The sequence below is a fragment of the Anser cygnoides genome, chromosome 2, assembly GCF_040182565.1.
Source record: "Anser cygnoides isolate HZ-2024a breed goose chromosome 2, Taihu_goose_T2T_genome, whole genome shotgun sequence".
NCBI lineage: Eukaryota > Metazoa > Chordata > Aves > Anseriformes > Anatidae > Anser > Anser cygnoides.
In genome coordinates, this window is record NC_089874.1 from 156,688,648 (window position 1) to 156,706,646 (window position 17,999).

Sequence of the window (17,999 nt, forward strand, 5' to 3'; positions counted from 1 at the left end):
CCCTCAACGTTCCTCAGAGCCCCTCAATACCCTTCACGGCCGCCCGCAGCCCCTCACAACCCTTCACAGCCCCCCACAACTCCCATCAGCCCCCCTAACGCTTCCCAACCCCTCAGCTCCCCTCAGCTCCCTGCTCCCCTACCCCGCCCACCCGCACGGGGGCCGTCGCCACAGCCCCTCCCCGCCCCAGCCCAGCCCCCGCCGAACGAAGGGGCGGGACAGAACGGAAGGGGCGGGGCTCTCGGAAGCGCAACGACCAATCCTTACCCGCGGCGCCCCCCTAACTGACAGCCCAAACCATCCAATAGCAAGCGGCGCCCCCATGGGCGGGGCGGCACACGAGGGGGCCGAACCGGTACCGCCCGTTGGGAGGGGCGGGGGCGGAGCAACGGTCCGCGAGGGGCGAGGCTCAACGGCTTGTGGGCGTGGCCAAGGGGGGGCGTGGCCTCCGCGGGGGTATTTAAACCTGGCGCGGCGGCGTTCGCCCGCTCAGTCGGCGCTGCGCGGCGGCAGGTGCGGGTCTGGACGCTGCGCACGCAGCCTCCGTTTTTTTTAATTAATTAATTAACCCATTGATTTTTTTTCCTGGGGGCCAGCGCGCTTTGAACCGCTTAACCCCTCCCGTGCGTTTCCGTAAGGGATTTTTTCCGTGCCCGGAGCAGGACCGGGGGAGGGGGGCTCGGCGCCCCTTCCCTCCCCGCTCTCGGCCGGGGGCTCGCGGCGCTGCCCTCTGGATGCGTCCCCGCAGCCCCTGGCGGGAGGCGGCCGGGGTTGGGAAGCGCTGCCTCCGAGGATTTACCGCCGCCCGGGACGCAGCCCCGCACCGCCTCCTCCTCTTCCTCCTTCCCCGCTGGGGCTCCGGCTCTCCGTGCCTCCGGCATGGACGAGAAGTACCTGCCCGAGCTGATGGCCGAGAAGGACTCCCTGGACCCGTCCTTCACCCACGCCCTGCGCCTGGTCAACCAAGGTGAGGGGCGGCTTGGGGGCGGCCCCTGCCGCGCTGCTCGAACTTTCCGCCGGGGTCCCCCCCTTTATCTGTTTCGCCTCCCCCGCTGCCAGCTCCCGAAGGGGGTTTGGGGACCCCCCCTCCAGCCTTCCGAGGGGTCCCTGGGGGTCTGTGGGGCCGGGGGGTAACGGTGGTGATCCCCCGAGAGATGGGGGTGCTCGGCCAGACCCGCTCCGTCTCCACGAGCAGCTGTAAATCCGGCACCGATATCCCCAAGTCTCAGCTTTCCTCCAGAGGTGGATTTCAGGCAAGCGGAGACGGTCACTGGTTGAATTATCCCAAGCCGACTTGCATAGGATGGCTACGGGTTTAGGATCTCTTGGGCTGGAAGTTGGCTGTGCTGTTAAATGCCCCTAACGCTTTCCTGGTTTAGCATGCTGGGGCGTTTCTGCATAATAAATAGCTTATGGTTTATAGATGCGTGATCCTTTTTCAAAAGGACACTAGAATCTGTATCTTTGCCCAGGAACTTGTGGCTCTAGGTCTTGGTTGTACCTTAATACTTCAGTTATTTCATTGATTTTTTTTTGGAAACATGCTCTTTTTCAATTATATACCTCCAGATAATCAAACAGAAAGTGTTTTCAGTTATGTAGCTCCAGATAATCGGATGTGATCCTGTGTCCTTTGTATCTGACATGTCACATAAGCTGCAAAGTGCTGGTTCTTTGTTTCAGTAAAGTCCCATGTGACTTACGCTCTAATGCCTCAAGTAAATTTGGAAATGGGTAATTAGCAGGTGACTTTCAAGCACAGCTCTGTAGATAGAGTAGAGTGCTTGGGATGGTCAGGTAAAATGTTACATTAGATCAGCGCGTAACCTCAGGAAAACCAAATGATTTTTGCTTCAATTGAAGTGATTGCAGAGCTGTACTCCTGTACTTCACATCACAGGAACAGGTCTCAATCAATGCTTCTTTTAATGCACTGACATACTTTTTGATGTGTAATGGACTGCAAATGCCAATCCCTAAATCTGATGGGGAATCAGCTGTTGTCTAAAATATTCTGGAGTTACAGGTAGCTGTCACAGTTTCAGCTGTGGAATGCATATGCCATGTGATTTGTAGCTGTGCGCCTTTGGGCTGTTGGTATTTTGCATATTTTTCCTGGTTCTGAATTTGGAAATGTGCCACTGATAGTGGGAGAAAGGGAATTGGATTAACAAACAGATGTTTGTTTGCTGTAAGTGCTAAAATTTAGCTTGATGGCTAGAAACTTAAGGCTGCAAATTAGTGAAGTTACTTTCAGTTAATAATAGTGGATTTTTTACATGTGCAGATTGTGTAAATTGTGTAATTATTGTTAGGAAGTTATAGAAGTATGTATATTTCAAACATTATTTATGGAACTATACATGATCTTACAACTGTTACCAGAATCCTGACTTTCTGGGACACTGATAGGTTTTTGCAGTTCCCATTGAAATTAAATTAGAGGATAAACTTCTGCCTGCTTTTTACTGTGTAATACCTGGTATCTGCATGCATACTTCCAGTTGCAAAAATCGGTGTGTTCCATGGAAAAAATGTAGATGACATGGATCCGACCTGTATTTTAATCTTGGGATTTTTTTGTTTACTTTGACAGTACTGTGTTAAATCTGAAGTATTTTGCCTGTTAGGTAAAATTATTAAACAGGACAGTATCAACCAGTCAGCTGTAGTTTAAGATGCATATTTCTGTGATTTCTATGTGAAATCCTCCTAGGCAGATGTACAGTCAAAGAATCAAAGGCAAATTGTCTGTGTAATGTAAGTAGGAGATACATGACTAAGAAAAGATATTTTACAGCCCCCATTGTCTTGACAAAACTTTATCAGTGTCTGGTTCATTTGTCTCAATTGTTATTTGCAGGTAAATTAATGCAATTAGTGGAAAAAGATATGTAATTTCAGTTTGCATTTTGTATGTCAGGTTCACTGAGTTCTTTCTATGACAGTTTAATAAGGCAAATGAAATGGCTTGTCTATTTTCTAAAACCTAGCTTGCGTAGCTCTTCAGTTTAGAGTGAAGCATGCTTCAGTGTCTTTACCCAGTTGTAGGAGATCTTCCCAAAGGCTTTAAGTGCTTAAAATAACTGGCTTAATTATGTAATGGTGTTTCTGATGTCTTACAATATTACATTTACTATTTGCATTTACTTTAACTGAAATACTGTAGATAAGCCAACTTTCTCCAGAAACTTCAGATTGATTCGTAAAAATTCTGTGGTTGAGCCAGCAAATCCTTTTGAGGTGCTGAAGTGTGTGCTGCTTAGACAAAAGGGCAACATCACTAAAAAATTCTGCTCTACCCATGTTGAAATTTGGCTTCTAGGGAGAAGTGGTCCTGTGTATAGACTTTCAAAAATTTGTTAATTATAGCTTTCACACAAGTGGACATATTTGCATATTATACTTATAATTACAATTTGGATACATACAAATTGTGTAATTGTAAATGATACAGGAAAAATAGCGCTTGACATGCTTTCTGGTTTCAAGGTAGTTGGCTGAAACAGAGCGATGACTAGGATGCTGCAAGAGTTTTTTTATGGGCAGTATTGTTAATCTATTCTGGAATTGAGGTAACAATTTCCAGAGGTAACTGTTTCCTCTCCCTAATAAGACCTTTCAGCATTTTCAAAGCTTTAAAATCAAAGATCAGTATTCTTCATTGCCCTGGTATAGTACTGGTTTTTCTTGTTCAAAACTGTTCAAGCATTTGGAGACTTGCCTTTTTGGGATGTAGTCCATTGCTGAAATTGTTTTAAAGAATCAATGACATATTTAATGCTTAAATTTTAGGGCAGTAGTAATCTTATGAAGGAGGCTAGACTGTATCCTCTTCTGCTTTGAATGGTGTTTACTGGTATACTTGAACAGTAAGTCTCTTTAAAAAGGACTTATTTTTATCTGCAAGTGATTAAGCATGTTACAGGTTGGAAGTGGACTTCTTTTGCATGTGCAATAAGGTGTCTGTGCTAATAGGATTAATCTGCGTCTGGTACCAGACAATGGGAGCTGGAATGTTATGTCTAGTTACTGCCTTAAAGGTTCTGTAGATGAAGAATCTTGACAAAGATAAAGTTCTGTGAATGAGCAAAAATATAGTAATTTGTATTTTTCCAATTCACAACTGTCAGGTACTGTTTTACATAAAAAAAGAAAATACTTTCTGTATGTAGAGGAGATACTTCTGAGATCAAACCAATTCTTTATCATTGCAAGGCACCGAGCAGCTTTTCAATGTTTTTTGATAGCTATTCACATTTTGGATTGCATGTGAGTGTTGGTAAATGCTCAAGTGTAATGTTGATTGTAATAACTTAGTTCACAAGTGATGCTATAAAATGCAGAAAGATCAGTAAGAAGAGTGACTTTATTTTCATCCTCTTACAGACCTGTGTGTAGTATTGATTTGACAAGTATTTTGTGAATGTTGAGTACAGGATGTGAGATTGTATGATAACAGAAGTTCACTGCAAAAAACATGTCAATACCAGGCATGTTTTGTGATGGGAAGACAAGCTGATGTCTGGCACTTGCACTGTGTGATAAATGTGTAGGTGGAAGGAACTCTATAATTAAGATTAGGGCAGCTGAAATCCCTTAGATTAGGGGGTAGAGTCCCAGTATATACCCTGAAAGATGGTTTTTACTTCTATATAGACTGGCCTTGTGTAATTCTTCCTTATGATCTCACTTCAGTTATTCTGAGACTTAAGGTAGTGTTTCAGTCACCAAGGCTACCCTTAAACTACTGTCGAGCAAGACATAGAGGAATAAGCCCTCTGATCAGTAGATGGCTGTATGTGCTAGCTGTATGTTGGGTTGCTTTGCTGAGCCATGTGACCAGTTGTGATCAGTATGGGCTTGATGGATTTTGTGCTCAAAACTTCACGAGTAGGAGTTTGGTAAGCAAATAGATGTCTCCTAAAAACAGTACCTCCCTAAATATCAAGGAAGGACTGTAAAAAGTATTGTTGTGGAGAATATAAACCTGTTTTTTAGCAGACAAGATAGCATCATAAAAATAAAGCAGGGATGTAATAAAGGTTCCATAGATATTTTGAATCAATCCCTCTAGGGATATGAATGTTGCCTGGTGCTTACTAAGGATTTTCTTTAAGTTTTCACAAATAGAATTCTAATTTTCACAAATCTAAAAGGCGCATTTGATTGCATGTATTGAAATAACATACGTAGCTTGTGATATAAATCTGTTAGTGAATAATCCTCCTCCTTTGAGGGCAAATGTGCTGTGGGACAGACGTGCATGGTGCCTCCAGTTCCCAATCCCTCACGGAGTTACACATCCCCTACTGCTGTACAACCTCACATTTGCATTCACTTCTCACTGCATTCTCACACATGAGCAAAGAAGTAACTCATTTGAAGTGTCCTGCTCTTGGAGGTTGGCAAAATGCTTTTTGAAGGTTGTAAGCATTTTGTAAAGCAAATGAAAAGCTGGTGGGATTTTAAATGTTTCAAGTAATCTTAAGAGTTAATTCTGTAATATGCCCTTCAGACTGAAGGATTTTTTCAAAGTCCCTTTAAATTGTCATTCCTGGAGGTTAACTAGAAAGCAAAAACTGCTGTTATCTTCTAGTAATCAGACTTCAAAACCCCTGCAAGCTTTCACAGACTACTGTTATTTTGCAGGCATAATGCACTGAGAAATTTGTGACAGTAATATGAATGGATGTAGCTTGATGGCAGCCCCATAAAACCAGACAGGGCTGACCTATGTTTGTTTTCTTAACATAGCCTGAAAAGAAATAAGAATTTGAAGCAATCATTGGGGTAGCTGTCCCTCATGTCCTGGCCAGACCACACCTTCTCTGCTCTGTAACACCTCACAAGTTGACATTCGTTGTAGCTGGCTCATTGCTTTACTCCAGTGAAATGGCACAGGGAAAGTAAGTTATAGAGCTTGTTAACAACTAGATTCCAGTCTTAGTCTCTCAAAAGGCTGGGGAAGTGGTTTATCAGGCATTCAAGTCATGTTAACAGGGAAGCTGCAAAACGCAGCTTAAGATAATCATGCATACTTCACCCTGGGCTCATCTGCTCTGAAGCATGACTCTAGCCTGCAGCTGCTCACCGATGATCACACTGAGCCCAAAGCTGACTTCTAATTCACTTGCACACTTACTTTGGCAGTCAATGAGAGAGATCAAATTTAAAGGTTTCAAATTTAAGCTGACATGGTTTGTCACTTTCAATCCTTTTCGACACCAGCCATGCAAATTAAAACTCTAACCTTCTGAACACTTATTTACTGGAGAAATTGCAAAGTCACAGCACTGAATGGCTTCTCCTCTTGCCCATGGCTTGCTTGACTCTACTTGTGTGTACTTAAAATTTATGCATGTGATGTTTGTGCCTCCTGAATTCCCTCCACCTGACTTGAACTTGAGGTGTAATTGAGATAAGGTAGTGCTTTAAGAGTTGGTTATCAGGGTTCAGAGTTGAGCAGCCTCTGTAAAGTGTTCGATGTGGTACTGCATGTCTTTCTAATTAAAGTTAAGCAGTTCCAGTAAAAAGCATGTTTAAATGGATTAACTGGTACCTGACATAACTAATAGTTTCTGGTAAATTGACTGTTAGCTGAGCTCTATAGGAGTCTTGCAAGCTTAATGTTTGTTATTAATAGTGATAGAGAACGATAAAGGGCAGGTACACTGGGTAAGTGGCATATCTTGATAAAGTAGGGACTGTTGATCTGCTTGAATGGTGTAGGCTTGGGGAAGTGTCTGGAAGGCTGCCCAGCAGAAAAGGACCTGGGGGTGCTGGCCAACAAACACCTGGCTGAACATGAGCCAGCAGTGTGCCCAGGTGGCCAAGAAGACCTAAGGCATCCTGAGTTGTCTGGGCATGTGCAAAGAGAAATGAAGCTGAAGAGACTAGAAAACAAGACATGGGGATGTGGTGCTTAAGGATGTCATTTAATGATGGGACTTGGCAGGTTAGGTTTATGGTTGGACTTGATGATTTCTGAAGATCTTTTCAAACCTAGATGATTCTATGATCTGAAAAGAGATGCACCTGAAAAGTAGGAAGAAAAGTAGTCTCCAAGTGCATTGCTAGCTAGGAAATTCATATGGCCCTGTAACTATGTTAAGGTCATATGGACTAAAATTTCGGTCTTATGACATTCTAGATACAGAATTCTGTACATCTTAATCCTCAAGAATATCATGGAGAACTCTGCAAAATGCTTTGCAAGCTTGATAAAAGGTCTGTAGGCTGCTTGTTAGCCTGATTCATTTGTGAAAATGATCATTAACCTGTGGCTTGAGTGCATAACTACCTCCACAGAGGTGAAAAAAGGTTCTTAAGAGGCCATCTGAAGTTATTGTGAAATATGTAGCAAAGAGTGCAAGTGGAAAATAAAGCACAGTACTAAAACTTTGGGTGATTAGCTGTTAAATCAAGTATAGGAAATATAAGATTTTCTCTTGACATATTTGATTCAAAGTGAGGTGCATTTCTGGACATTTGATCTTGACCAAATTGTTAGGCTCGTAACAGATAATGGTCAGTGACTTAGGATATACACTATTGTAGAATTACAGAATATCCTGAGTTGAAAAGGACCTACAAGGATTGAGTCTAACTCATGCCTCCACACAGAACCACCCCAAAATCAGACCCTGTGTCTGAGAACATTGCCAGAACACTTCTTGAACTCTGGCAGGCTCTGTGACATGACCACTTCTCTGGGGAGCCTATTCCAGTGCCTGACCACCTCAGGGTGCAAAGCCCTCCTTTGGCACTCTAATAATTTTATGCTATGCATCATAGATGTAAGCTAGATATTTAGGACAAAGATGAAGCTGAGGAGTAACAACTAGAGGTTGGAAGGAAGATACTTGAAGCTGAGGAAGTGATTGTGCCAGCAGAGGTTTAGGTTGTGTAACAGGGAGAATTCCTTCCCAGAAGGGGTGGTTAGATGCTGGAACAGGCTGCTGGAACAGTGAAGTGGTTGAGTTGCCATCCCTAGAAGTATTTAAGGAATGTGTAGATGTGGTGCTTAGGGACATAGTTTAGTAGTGGACTTGGCAGTTAGGTGGATGGCTGAACCTGATGATCTTATGGGTCTTGTCCAAACTAAATTCTGAGTGTTGTGCCTTAAGCTGAACTGTCTCAACAGTTGAGCAGTGCCTGTTTTATTCTCCTTGCACTTTATTTTAAAATATACTCCTTTGCTAGAACTCATCTTTCTCATATTTATCACTTACTGTTCCTATGACATGTGTTGTCTTTTTAATTTTTACCTTATTGTCAAGGTAAGATTCGTAAGAATCTGGAAAGTTAAATTTCTCTCCTTCCTATTCTCCATTTCCAGTTGCTGTCTTGCTGGCTGCCTTCCATTTCTTATTTGATGTGTTTATCAGACTTCAGCTAGCAGCTCAGCAGAAACGAAGTTGCAAGGCAGCAGCAAACAAATGTCAGTTCAATGCTTGTAGTTGGTAATCTTTAATTTTTGGCCTATCTAGGTGTTCTTTTGTAGGTCTTCAGGAAAGATTCATTGACAAAGTAATTGGAAACCTAAATCAGGAATAATTTCAGTAAACCCATTGCTCTTGTGCTTAACAATTTCCCTTTTAGATTAGAAGTTCAGCTGTGCTGATCTTAGTGTAATATACTGACAATGAAAAATCTGAAGTTGCAAATCCTTTGAGGATTTACTATTTTTCTTCAACTTTATTAATCCACTTGGAGTGTACAAAAGGAATAACCAGTAAGGGAAGGTGCCTTTTCAGGGATAAAACAGAATCTAGTGAAAATTGCTGCTCTTGCTCTGATGCTGAAGATCTGGCTGCATTCATTGAATGCTTGGAAAGTAAATGCATTTGTAGTCTCAACTGTCTCTGATCATCCAGAAGCAGTAACAGTATTCCTGAAAGCAAACTTCTTTGAAAGCAAAAAGTTTTTAGGTGTCTTCAGCTGTATTTTCTGCTGCTTTGGGACAGTAGTGATGTTTCTGCAGTGTACGGAAACCAAAGAACTATTCTTAACACAGGAATTCTTCCTTTACAGTATATTCTTGTGTTAACTGATAATGGACAAAACTTTTCTATACTGGTTCCTTTTGATGTATCCTCCTAGGAGGTGGCCAGCCAGAGTGTGCAGTAAAGTAATGATCTCTGGTCAGCAGCTCAGTTTCTGTTCTCTGAGCTCCTTAACCACCAGGTACTGAGGATCTGTGATTTTTATTTCTTAGCAGAAGGAAGAAAAGCAATGATGTATCCTCCTATATTCAGAGCTGAATGATACAGCTTGGAGTAAATCGATGTGAAAAGTTGCCCTTTTATCTTCTTCCCTTCTAAAAACTTAAGTGATAGATTTCAATTTTGCAACAGTGAAAAGCTCTGAGGTTCATCATAATGTCTGTTTAGTTCGTCCGTTTTTTTTGCTGTGCTTCAGTATAACCCACAAAACCAAGTTTGGCCCAAAACATCTTTCCCTCCTAGAACTGCCTGCATATGGTTTGAGCAAATTTCTTGCCATATTTGCATAGTTACAAAAGTTCTGAAGCCCAGAGTGCTTTTTCATTGTACTAATTACCTGACTGCTTCATGCATACTTCCAGCCTGCCTTGGTTTTAGGAGCAACATCTCCTGATTTCAATGGAGAAGGGCATGTCACAGCTGACTTTTCCTGCCCCTTACAGGGGTTCCCCAAGACCTTTGTGGTAGGTGGTGGAGTTTCCCAAAGCAAAACAGTTTCTTATGAATCATTTGACTTTTTCCTGCTTAGATCCTGGTTGTTTGGAAGAGATAATTTGCATCACTTTCAGTTGAAGATCCACTAGGCTGTGGTGATGCTTCCTAGCTCTAGTTAGACTTTCTAGAGCTATTCTAATGATATTCTGGACAAAGACTGTGGTCCTTAACACTAGGTCCTGAAAACTAGGAAGGACTACTGTGACCCAATTTATCTTGCCTAACAAATTGTTCTTAGATTCTTTTCACTTACTATATACCCTTGACCTTCTTATTACACCATGCATTCATGGTCTGGAGAAATAAGATTTTTTTTCTGGCCTACTGTATGAAAACATGCAACAAAGGGTTTAAGTGTTAAAGTTTACTGTGTCTGTTCTTGAAGTCCTCACAGGTATCTGTTAAGGTCATATGAAGCAATCTTCAGCAATGACAAGAGTATACTAAAATGCTTGAGGGAAAGGATGTATTTGAGACTTTTTTCAGCCTTATATTTCTGTGAATTTGGGTATCTCAGGTAATTATGAAGTATTAACCTGAGCAGAATGAGCAGAAGTGTCCCACAGTGGGATTTTCTGTAGGATCCCTACAGAGAATTTTAGTGATTTTTGAAATGAAGACAATTTTTGGATTCTCTCCTTCTGTCAAGAAATGTTTACGTTAGTGGTAGGTCACTAAGTATTAAAGCCATCATGTGGTTTTTACTTGTAGGTTTTTTAGAAGGGCTTTTCAGGCATTTTTCTGAAATACAGCCTGTATCTTCAGCATGACAGTGGTGCTGTAACTCTCATACTGACAATGTGTCAGCAGGGGGAGCCGGCATTCAGCCTAACGAGCGTCTGCTGCTGTGTTGAAGCAGAACTGTTGGGAAGTGGTGTTGCTCCCTTTTAAAGAAAGCTGGGAGCTGTACCTGGCTGCTGTATGTATTCAGTGTTCATTAGGCACAGGGACTTTGTAGCCAAGCATTGTCTGCAGCTTGAAACGCAGGCCCCTCCTGCTGAAAATGACACGTTGTAAAATGTGAGTAACATTAAATGATTCTCTGAGCACCAGTTTTAACATGTGAATATGAAAAGTTGAAGGCTTAGAGGCTTTAACTGGTAACTGACCTGTTTGAAAACAGTATTTGCATCTGTTTTGCCATCCCATAGGTTTTCATTCCTATTCCTTGTTACTTAATCACAAGTTTAGGCTTACATGTGTGCTGTAATTGTAGTAGAGCTGCCTTACTTTGTGCTCAGGGTATCCAAATGCAATTAAGATGTAGATGGAAACAAATAGCTTTGGCCTGTGCTGTTCTCTTGATGGATTCCTTAACTAGTGAGACCTAGGACAGTTTGGTAAGTGTTAAATTGAGTTTTAAAAGTAACACTAAGCCTTTAAACTGTAAGCTCTTAGAATATAATTATCACTGATGAAACAGTACAGGGCAACTATCATATTGTTTATAAGTCACTTATTCATAGATGTACTTAACAAATTTATGCATTTCCTGAAATAATAGGCCTTGTTTGGAACACTAAGTAGTAGCTCACATAGTTTAATGCAAGGTTAATTAAAAATGCTGATATGTATTTCATTATCACAAGTGGCAAATAGATGGTTGAGGTTAGCTCTGTGAAGAACTCTAGACAAATCATCACTTTGAAATTAATGCCTGTGATAGAAGGAAAGAGATACAACGTGCTCTCAACAAGTAAATTTCTTCAATGGGTAAGCTCAGCATTGTTAACATAATGTATTTTCTAAGTAGCTAGTAGGTCCTCAAGGCATTGATTCCTTTTGTCTGTGTGCTCAAGGCAATGGCCAGAGCTTTCAGTGGCTGCTTGTGTAGGCTAGAAGGCTCCCTGTTGTGCTGGCTTGCATGAAGATGCTGAGAAGTTACCTGCTCTTGGTGATAAGCCAGAATCTGCCCAGTACCTGAGGTGGTTTTTGTGCTGGTGAAATGAATGGAAAAACTGGAGTCAGACACTTGTCCTTCCTGCTTGGATGCAGTGGGAAGTAGAACTTTGCTTCATTCTGTACAGTCCTTCCAGATCCCTTGCTTAATTAGATATTATTATATTAGTGATATCTGGCTGGAGCTCAAACCTGTAGCTTGCGGTGAGTAAATTTTTCAGAAGCAGCATTTATTATTCATAAGTCCTTGCAAATGGTGCTAATCATGTAGATAAGGCTTGTCAGCATTTGTGTGAAGCACTTTGGGCACCTCATTTGGAAGTTTCTGGTGCTGTTATCAAAAACTTTTACATAGTCACCTGAATGAAAATAGCTGAGAGAGGAGAACAAACCTAATCCCTTTTCCATTCAGGTTTGGCACTTAAACATGGCTGTACATAACTTGTCAGTAATGGATGTCAAGCTGTGTAGTAATAAAACAAATGCTAGAGAAAGGGTTATTTTCCCTTCATTTTATTGATGACTAATTAGCTATTTGAGCTGTATAAATTAGTCAATCAGCTGTTGGTAATAACCCTTTTTCCCCTCTCACCTTACAGCATTTCATCCTCATGACAGCCATCCTGACATGGGAGAAACTTGTGTGCGACTAACTGAAATACTAATGGGATAGTGAATGTGATTTCAAGCTAGGGCATGAAATGAAGAAATAAGAGCAGATGGCCCCTTCAGAAAAATAGATTAAAGAGAATGGATGCTTCTGGCCAGCTACATAGTTAATCCCTTGCTTCCTGTCAAGAGGTACTGCCAATAGATGGTTATTATGCAAGGGGTAAAATGGAAGCTATATGAATTTAATGGAAAAGAAAAATGCTTTTCCTATCTCAGCTCTTTCAGATAATTTAGTGCTCATATTTTTGAGAGCTGTAGTAAATTGGAATAATAACCTGTTAAATAATGTGTATTGCTTCAGAAGTGAATGCTATCAAAAGAGCAGTCCTGAGAATGTAGTTTTGTTCATATACTGTGGAGATTGCCTAGCATTTCTGATATTTTCTTGCTCTGAAACACTGACCATTAGGTCTTTATACCCTCAGTCAGGAATTTAGAAATGTTTATTGTTACTTCTGCTGATGGCTTGATGAGAAGTTAAACTTTTTCCCTGGCTAAATGTTCTTTCCTGTTTTAGTATTAATGGGCAGTCAGATCCTGTTCAGATCACTTAAGCACTTTTATTTCTTGGGATTATATTAAATAGCATGTTTGTGGTTTAGTTACTGTTTTTAACTAAATCAGTTATCTTTGCACTTGCTCAATGAATCAAGATAGGGAAGTGATGTGAAACATTAATTTGTATATCAATATCTACAAGAACCATTCTTCATGAATGCATTTGTAGAATGAAGAGTGATTATGATTGTTTTGATCTTTTGTTCTCAGACACTTTCTGAATGTTTTACTTCATGTGCATGATACAACAATCCGCTATATCAAGTGCTTAATGCTTCCTTTCAGCTACCATTCACCCTCTGGCTTCCCAGACCCTGCATTTCTTGGGCAGCTGCACTTTTCAAATGCAGCCCCTTTTTCCACTCTCACATCTAGATCATACTTGGATTCTGTGTTTTTTAGAAATAGAAGCACCAAACTTCCCATTTGGAAAAAATCTTAAATGACACTGAACCAAGAGTAATGGTGCCTCAGGTTCATGGTGTTGGTGCTTTTCATATTGTTGGCAGGAAGAAATTGAGCAGGAACTTGACTACATGGGTTTATGAAGACAGGGCAGGTGTCCGGTCAGTTGTAGCTTCTGCATTTTCCCAGCATTACTCACTACTTGATATCTCAAACCAGTGTAATCAGTTCAGCTTTGATTTTTCTCACCTTCAATGTGGATATACTTTACTGCTTGTGAATTGTTCCACTAAATGATCGCCTGCCTTGTGCATCAAATGTGAGAATTACTACCATAAAGGAAAAAACATGAGACAGTCATCACTAGGGAAAAAGTAGTAGTGGTCAGTAAAAAAAACCAAGGTTTTGCATTTAGCTGGATTGAAACCCAAATGGTAATGTTGCTGAAATTGGTCACATGACTCTGCAGGATAATGTGCTTTCTGAAATGGTCAACTGAAGCATCACACCTCCCACTTCTGTATAAGCGCTTGGTTTTAAATTGCTTCAAAATAAAGACTGCTGGATTTAATACCTTGACTGCTTAGTACTTGGACAGAACTCCATGTGTATACTTTGCTTCTTGCAGCTATCACATAACTGTGCCTATTGGAGGGAAACTGGACCTCAGATTTCTAAAATAACTTCTGCTAATAAGCAAACTTACTAACTTGAAATGACTGATTTCCCTATAATTTGTTCTATAGGGAACTGCTTAGTTTTACTTAAGCTAAACATGAAGGCATTCACTTTAGATAAAAAGGCATAGCGCTGCTTCTTATGGCAAATACAGCTACATCATAAATGCTACTAAAAGTGTTTTGAAACTTTGTTTACAAAATGTTTCAATTTACTTTAGCTGAAGCTTACTGGCAGAAATTGGTAGCTACTTCAGTTACTTACGCGGGTATAAATCATGGTGTTGTACTCTTCCAGTCTTAAGTCTTGAAAATTATAAATATTCTACTAGGAATGCTAGAAGTACTAGTTTAAGAAAATAAAATTGGACAGATGCCATAAAAAGATTGCTTTCTTTAGTGGAGGCACAGCATAGATAAGCAGGTGTTCCTATGGAGAATAGACTTTTCACAGGTTTGGATCTTTTTTGCTGAAAAACTAACCAACAGATGTTGGTGCCCTCCCTTGTGAGAGCTGCAGCTGAAGTGAGTCCATAAGCTGAACTTTCAAGTTTGCTATGGTTGTAGAGAAATCCTGTGTCTTTGTCAAAAATTACATGAAGTGGCTCAACTCATTGTTCTTATTCTCAAAATATTTGAACAATTGACAGTGGCAGTGATCTGCTTCTCTAATATGTTTCTTCATACACAAATGCTTGGGAATGCTAGCTGTTAAGCATGTGGAAGGGATAGTAATGATGATTCCCCTTCTGCTTGTTAGTTTGTAACTAACTTGGATGCTAAGTTTTTTTTAACATTCATTTTATGTTCAAGTTGATACAACCTAAAAACTGGAATTCTAAGTACTTCTCCTTTGGGTAGCAGATGTACAAACTGTCTTTGTTGTAACTGCCAAGCATGTTTCTGTAAGTATTAGGACTGTACCCTGTGCCTTTCAGGCAGAGATAAAAAAGTTAACTTGGTTTTACTGCAGCCAAAGTCAGTAATAAATGATAAATAATAAAAATAAAATCGTAGTTTCTCTTATTTTGTCTTCCGACAATAGTAGTAATGGCTTTTTAAAGGAGTAGAAGTGATTAAGATAATCAGAATGATATGCTAGAATTAGTTGCCTTCTGCATGTAGAAGTTAGCCTCCGTATCCTTGTTTTCATATGTATTTAGACCAGAATACATAAATGCTCTAGGATTTCCTTAACCTCATTATGAAGGTAGTCAACTGCTGGGCCAAGCTTCCTAGTAAGGTGGTTGATACCCAGTGCTTGTCAGTGCTCAAGAGGCATTTGGATAATGCCCTTAATGTTGCAACTTCTGGCTAACCCTGAAGTCATCAGGCAGTTGGACTAGATCCTTGTATGTTACAACTGAACTACTCTTCTGAACAGTAGGTTGACTCAACAGATAAAGATTACACCTGCAGAAGTTTTTTTAATAGTTCATAGGTGCCAAAGTAGTAGCATTCACTTTCATAGTTCATCTGAGCAGCGTAGGATCACAGAATGTGGGTATTTTCTTTGACTTCAGTGATGTGGTAGTTCTCACTGAATTTTATAAACCTTATTTACTGTGCCTTCTGAAACTGAAGAGTGACTTTAAGAGGAATGTTCATATAGCTTAGAACAAGAGTGCAGTCTCAACAAGAACAAGCTTTGATATCTTCACCATGAAGATAATCAAGTATTGGAAAATGTTACCCGGAGGTGGTGAAAGGGCAGCTGATGAAGGCAGGTTTTAAGGCATGGCTGCATGTATCCAGTACATCGGGTTCAATAGTACTTCCAGTAAGATAGACTACGCTTGCTGATACTGATTATCTTGAATCTAAGAAGCATGAGTTTTCTGAAGTCCAAACACTCATATGCCCAGTACAACTGATTTTGCTGAATTCAGTGTAAGAACTTAGATGCATTACATGTGCTTGTGGCAGCCTCATCTGTTCTGCTCCGTAATACTTTGAAGCATGAACAATGGCAAGCTTTTGTGATTTCACACTGGCTCACTAAGCTCTACCACAGTGCTCACTCTTCCTTTCAATGTAATGAGAGGACAAAATAAGATGAAGAAAAACACCTGGTTTGAAATAAGAACAGAGATCACTAACCAATTAGAATTGTGGGCAGAACAGACAACATAAGGGAGTTTATTTCCAACTACTAACAGACCAGAGTAGTCAGAACTAAAGTAAAGGCAAACTAAAAGTTTTTGTTTAGACCTGTTAAAGAACTGCTGCCACAGGGCTCTGTCCCACGGGGTCCATCCCCCAGGAGCAAACTGCTCCAGCACGGGTCCCCCCCGGGCGGCAGCTCCCCCCAGCCCCCCTGCTCCTGCGTGGGCTCCTCTCCACGGGCTGCAGCTCCGGCCCGGGGCCTGCTCCTGCGGGGGCTCTCCATGGGCCGCAGCCTCCTCCAGGCCACATCCACCTGCTCCACCGGGGGCTCCTCCACGGGCTGCAGCGTGGAGATCTGCTCCGTGTGGGACCCGTGGGCTGCAGGGGGACAGCCTGCTCCACCAGGGGCCTCTCCACAGGCCGCAGGGGAACTGCTGCTGCCTGCCTGGAGCACCTCCTGCCCTGCTGCTGCACTCACCTGGGGGGCTGCAGGGATGGTTCTGTCTCATTTTTCTCACTCCTCTCCCAGCTGCTGTTTCACAGCAGGCTTTTTCCCCACTCCTGAAGTCTGCTCTCCCAGAGGCACAAACAACATCACTGGCTCAGCTCTGGCCAGCAGAGGGTCCCTTTGGAGCTGTCTGAAACTGGCCCTTATCTAACATGGGGCAGCTGCTGGGCTTGTCTCATAGGGATCACCCCTGCAGCCCCTCTGCTACCAAAACCTTGCTACCTAATCCCAATACAGTTTTTTAAAAGTAATTTAGCTTAGAAAACATGCTCTCCTGGGAAATCTTTGGAAGAGATAGGTGACTTGGGCATATACTTTCAACCATGCAAAGCAGTATAATGATGGGGCTATAGACTGGGCACTGGATTTGTCTGAATCTGTCTAGACTATTTGAATATATATAATCAAATGTAGTATGAGATTCCAGTGTACTTTCAGGTATCAAATATGGCTTTTCTGGGCTATAGTACCATAGAATTATAGGATGATTCGGGTTGGAAGGGTCTTATCCCTGCCCAGAGCAAGGAGGTTGGAACTACATCTTTGTCTTCCACTAGACCAGGGACAGGTCATCTATAACCTTTCTGGGCAACCTATTCTAGTGCCTCACCACCCTCTAAAGAACTTCTTAAGTTCTACTCTAAATATACCCTCTTTCAGTTTAAAGCTGTTATGCCTTGTCCTGGTGAGTCCTTCTCCAGCTTTCCTGTAGGCCTCCTTTAATTACTGGAAGACAGTTGTAAGGTCTTGCTGGAGCCTTTTCTCCAGGCTGAACAACCCCAATTCTCTCAGCGTGTCCTTGTAGGAGATGTGCTTGACCCCTCTTATCATCATTGCGGCCCTCTTTGAACTTGCTCTGACAGGTCCATGTCCTTCCTGTGCTGGAGGCCCCAGAACTGAATGCAGGTCGGGTCTCACAAGAGCACAGCAGAAGGACAATCACATGCCTCGACCTCCTAGCTACACTTCTGATGCAGCACAGGGTATGGCTGGCTTTCTGGGCTGCAGGCACATGCTGCTGCCTCATGTCCAATTCTTCATCCACAAACACCCTCCAACTCCTTTTCTGCAGAACTACTCTCAAACCACTCCTTGCACAGACTGTACTGTTTGTTATTGCCAGGTGTAAGGACTTTGCATTTGGCCTCGAACCTCATGAAGTTCACATAGGCCCACCTCATGCCTGTCCATATCCCTCTGGCTGGCATCCCTTCCCTCCAGTGTGTCAACTGCACAACACAGTGTGGTGTCAGCAGGAAATGTGCTGAGGGTGCACTCAATCCTGCTGTCCATGTCACTAAGATATTAAATAACAACAATCCCAGTATAGACACCTGAGGGGCACCACTGCTCATTGATCTCCACCTAGACATCAAGCTTCTGCCACAACTTCTCAAATATGATGAATATGAGTGACTTCATCTGCCAGTTCCTTCAAGACCCTTGGATGCA

General features: G+C 41.9%; 1 protein-coding gene across 4 annotated transcripts in view; it reads left to right on the plus strand.

The window, feature by feature from the left end:
- Positions 1-489: 489 nt before the first annotated feature.
- KHDRBS3 (KH RNA binding domain containing, signal transduction associated 3) overlaps positions 490-17,999 on the plus strand; it is a 94,245-nt gene continuing 76,735 nt past the window's right edge. For 3 of the 4 annotated variants that reach the window (XR_007158627.2, XM_013192648.3, XM_048049474.2), the window contains exon 1: positions 490-967. Coding sequence is in view for 3 of the 4 variants with exons in the window: in XM_013192648.3 (XP_013048102.1) it covers positions 880-967 (88 nt within the window). In the remaining variant the exon portion in view is untranslated. The remainder of the gene's footprint in view (positions 968-17,999) is intronic. The other variant, XM_013192650.3, reaches the window with a different exon arrangement.